Source organism: Myotis davidii, unplaced genomic scaffold (genome assembly GCF_000327345.1).
Source record: "Myotis davidii unplaced genomic scaffold, ASM32734v1 scaffold32, whole genome shotgun sequence".
Taxonomy (NCBI): Eukaryota; Metazoa; Chordata; class Mammalia; order Chiroptera; family Vespertilionidae; genus Myotis; species Myotis davidii.
Window position 1 is genome coordinate 63,498 of NW_006286587.1, and position 3,591 is coordinate 67,088.

The 3,591-nt window shown below is 43.4% G+C and overlaps 1 protein-coding gene across 1 annotated transcript; it reads right to left on the bottom strand.

Annotated features, from left to right (window-relative positions):
• Positions 1-1,227: 1,227 nt before the first annotated feature.
• On the bottom strand, positions 1,228-3,008 carry LOC107182183. The gene is made up of 2 exons (XM_015560289.1): positions 2,449-3,008; positions 1,228-1,378 (listed from the first exon to the last, which is right to left on the bottom strand). The coding sequence occupies exons 1-2, from the start codon at positions 2,756-2,758 to the stop codon at positions 1,272-1,274; spliced, it is 417 nt and encodes a 138-aa protein (XP_015415775.1). The 5' UTR covers positions 2,759-3,008; the 3' UTR covers positions 1,228-1,271.
• Positions 3,009-3,591: the final 583 nt, after the last annotated feature.

Consider the following 3,591-nt stretch of genomic DNA (forward strand, 5'->3'; position numbering starts at 1 on the left):
GAATGTTTTGTAAAGAGAGATGGTAGGTCCATGCATACCATTAATATTCTTTATATATTTCAAAATAGTAAAATGCTTATTCAACTTAGTGATTTCAAATATCTGTTTGTTAAAATAAAAGTATACTGGCAGAGCTCTGGATAAAAGTAAAATCTGCTCGGAATATTAAGGGTTGTTTATGGTCAGGGGAGGTGAACCTTGTTCTCTTCATGTTCCTGGTTCTGCTTTGGGTGGAGGCAGGGCCAGTGTGAAGCTCAATGCATCAAGGTCCAGACATCCATGAGTCTCTGTGACCGAAGGCCATCCTTGACTCAGCTTTATTATCAGAGAGAAGCAACATCAGGAGGGTGTAGAGGCAGCTCCTGTGCAGGTGGGGCTGGCAGAGTAAGGAGCAGGGGTCTCGGGTAAGGGGCAGGTCCTTGCAGCTTCTTCCCTCCAATTGAGGCCTTTGGTGAAGGCAGGGGCCGTAGGGAAAAACATTCATTCATTCATTTCATAAACATTTATTGAGCATCTGCTAAGTGACAGGCACTCTGGTTGGCCTGAGTTCATGATGTAGATCGGAAATGAAGCCCCTAACACTACACTCCAACACTTCTTTCTGAGATCTGAACTCTCTTCCATTCCTTGCCTCCAGTCAGCTCCTGCAAAGTTCTATATATTAGTTCATCGGTTCTCAACCTGTGGGTCGCGACCCCTTTGGGGGGTCGAATGACCCTTTCACAGGGGTCGCCTAAGACCATCAGAAAACACATATATAATTACATATTGTTTTTGTGATTAATCACTATGCTTTATGTTCAATTTGTAACAATGAAATTGGGGGTCACCCCAACATGAGGAACTGTATTAAAAGGGTTGCGGCACTAGGAAGGTTGAGAACCACTGTATCAGTTGATGTTGCCAATACTTTCTTATTCATTCTGAAGATATATAAAAACCAAAATATATAGTAATTTATGGGGGGACTCTTTGAGACCCAAACTGGGTCTCAAAGCTTTGGCCTTCATCCCACTTGTACACTCTGGGGTCCCAAGGAACTGAATTTGAAAACCTTCAAACACCAGGGCACTACAAAATGCATGAGAATTAAAAGCTCTTACAATTCCAAGAGCCGTTTGGAGAAAATAAGTGTTCACAAACTTCTTGAAGCTGGATCACCTTGTAGAACCCATGTGACTTTGTGGGTATGCCCTGGACTCCTCTTGTCAGCCCCTGACAATGGCCCTGACCTCCTCCCTCATGACTAAGGCCTCCCCCCAATTTACCTGTTACAGGTTCCACCACCTGTGGATGTAGGTGACTGTGAAACTTGTCACCAGCAGCAGCTTGAGGCCCAGGAGGAAAGCCACAAATACAAGGGCAGGTATCTCTGGACCTAAATACCACATGGGCAGAAGGAGACATCAACTGGGGCTCTGTGCGTTTAAATACCTCCTCTGACGTCATGTTGCCAGGAAGTTTCTGAACCACTAATTGCACCCAATTCTATCTGGTTTCAAGCCCATGTTCTTTTCTCTACACTCAGCTTCCGCTTGGAATACGTGATGATCTTGATCTTTTAGCCTCACCTTGAATTTAAGTCAACCAATATTGATTTTGAACACCTATCACACGGCCAGCTAACGTGTCAATGTCCAGAGGTAAAAATCTCTGGAAGTATAAAGCTGCGTGTCCTCAAGGCCTGTGGTCATTCAAATTAAACTTTTATACAAACTTAGGAGGTTGGTATCATTAACACCATTTATAGATGAATTATCTGGGGGCTCTGAGAAGATAATTGACTCAGTTCCCTCCATTTACAAAGCTACAATTACTGTAAACTAACCTTTAAAATAATTTTGTTGAAATTCAAGTAGTAATAGTAGCTGAGATTTATTGTAGACACATATGTAGAGTTTACATATATTAATTCACTTAATCCTCATAAGGACTCTATTAGTTAGGAGCCTTCATGTGACCCATCTACACTACATTAGACTCATCTATAGATGAGTATACGGAAGCACAGAGAGGTTAAGTACCTGGACAAGAATATAGTGAAAAAGTCTGCTCTGTCATCAGAGCAGACATCATGGGGTTCACAGGGTAAGGTTGGTGGACCAGTCTCTTCATGTAACCCAAAGACACTATTTTAACGAGAGATCATTGCTAAAGACCATCTCAGAATAACTAGTGAGCATCCTAAGCTGAGCTCTCTTGGGAATTTTCAAGGAGGCTGAGCTGGGAGACTGTTCTCTCCTCAGAAATGAAAGAACCTTTCATGATGGCCACATCTAAAGGAAGAGGCAGGCCAGAAGCCAGTCTCGTTATCAAGAAATCACAGACTCTTAAGTTGGGCAAAACTTTAACCATTACACCCCCTCCCTATGCCTTTTGGAACCCACTCAAGAGAGGGAGGTGACCCAGAGGTGACCCAGCTGCTCATAGGAGAAGAAGTGAGCTTACCTGGGCTTTCAATGGGCTTGTATGTCCCGTGGGCTGCTGGGGACAGTATGAGGTTGGCCCAGATGGGAGGCTGTGCCTCATGCTGTACCTTACAGGTGAATACCCTCTCAGACCCGTGCCCTGATGCATTCACCCACTGCAAGCTTTCCAGGGTGTAGGTCCCATCAACATTCTTCTTGGGTGTGGATGGCTCAGCTCCCTTGAATGTATCGCAGTTCTCCAGCCAGGTGAGTTGCACACTTTGTGGATAGAATCTCTGCACGTGGCAAGTAATTGCTACCAAGTCCGAGGACGTTGAAGCCTGAGACATTGTCACTGCAGGGGAGACTGACACAGTCAGAGAAAACAGACAATTACTCCAGGAAGTCTACAATGGGAGCCTGAGAGCTCCTTGAGGATGGGGTCATCTTCCCAGGGCCTGTCGAAGAGGAGGATTTAGATATGGGTTAACAGATGCATGCATAAGGAAATGCATGATGAATGAATAAGAGTGTGCAAGCATGAGGGAATGCATGCTTGGATAGATGAATGGATGGATGCATGGAAGAATGAATGGGAAAAATGAAAGCCATCCTAATCATTCCTCTCTTTTTCCATTTTGGTCATTAAAGATGATACAATGAAGTTTGAATTCCATTTAAGAACCTATGAACCAGCTGACTAATGTATGACTTGGTAATGCTAAGATTTAAAGAGTCATACACTCTAAATCTTTATGACTCAAGATGCTAAGGTTTTACATAGGCAGGAACATGGGTGTGGAGAGATTAAGTGACGTGCCTGCCACAACTTGCACAAGGTCACGAGTAGCTGGGACTGTCAGAGACAGTATGTTTTACTAGTCTGTTATTCTGACATCCAAACTCTAAGGCTGTAGAATTTAAGATTCCTTGCTTTTGAAATTTTGATCTAATGACTTCTAGACTTTTTTCAACCAGATTTTCAGCTGTGCAATAGGACGTATTCATAATGAGAAAAAATTTAAATACTATAAACATGAAATATTTCAGGGCAAGTCATATGAACACACAGCATAGCATAGAGTTCTAACACTACACCGAAGGACGGGAGCTCCAGATGCTGGTCCCTACACCGACACCATAGCCAATGGCCAGACCTTGTGTAAGTCACTTCCCCTCTGTT

What these genes read in the sequence shown, in the direction of transcription:
- LOC107182183 (XM_015560289.1), bottom strand. Translation starts at nt 2,758, where the DNA reads ATGTCTCAGGCTTCAACGTCCTCGGACTTGGTAGCAATTACTTGCCAC. An exon ending in CAAGCCCATTGAAAGCCCAG is followed by an intron (nt 1,379 to 2,448) that starts GTAAGCTCACTT and finishes TGTGGTATTTAG; the next exon opens with GTCCAGAGATACCTGCCCTT.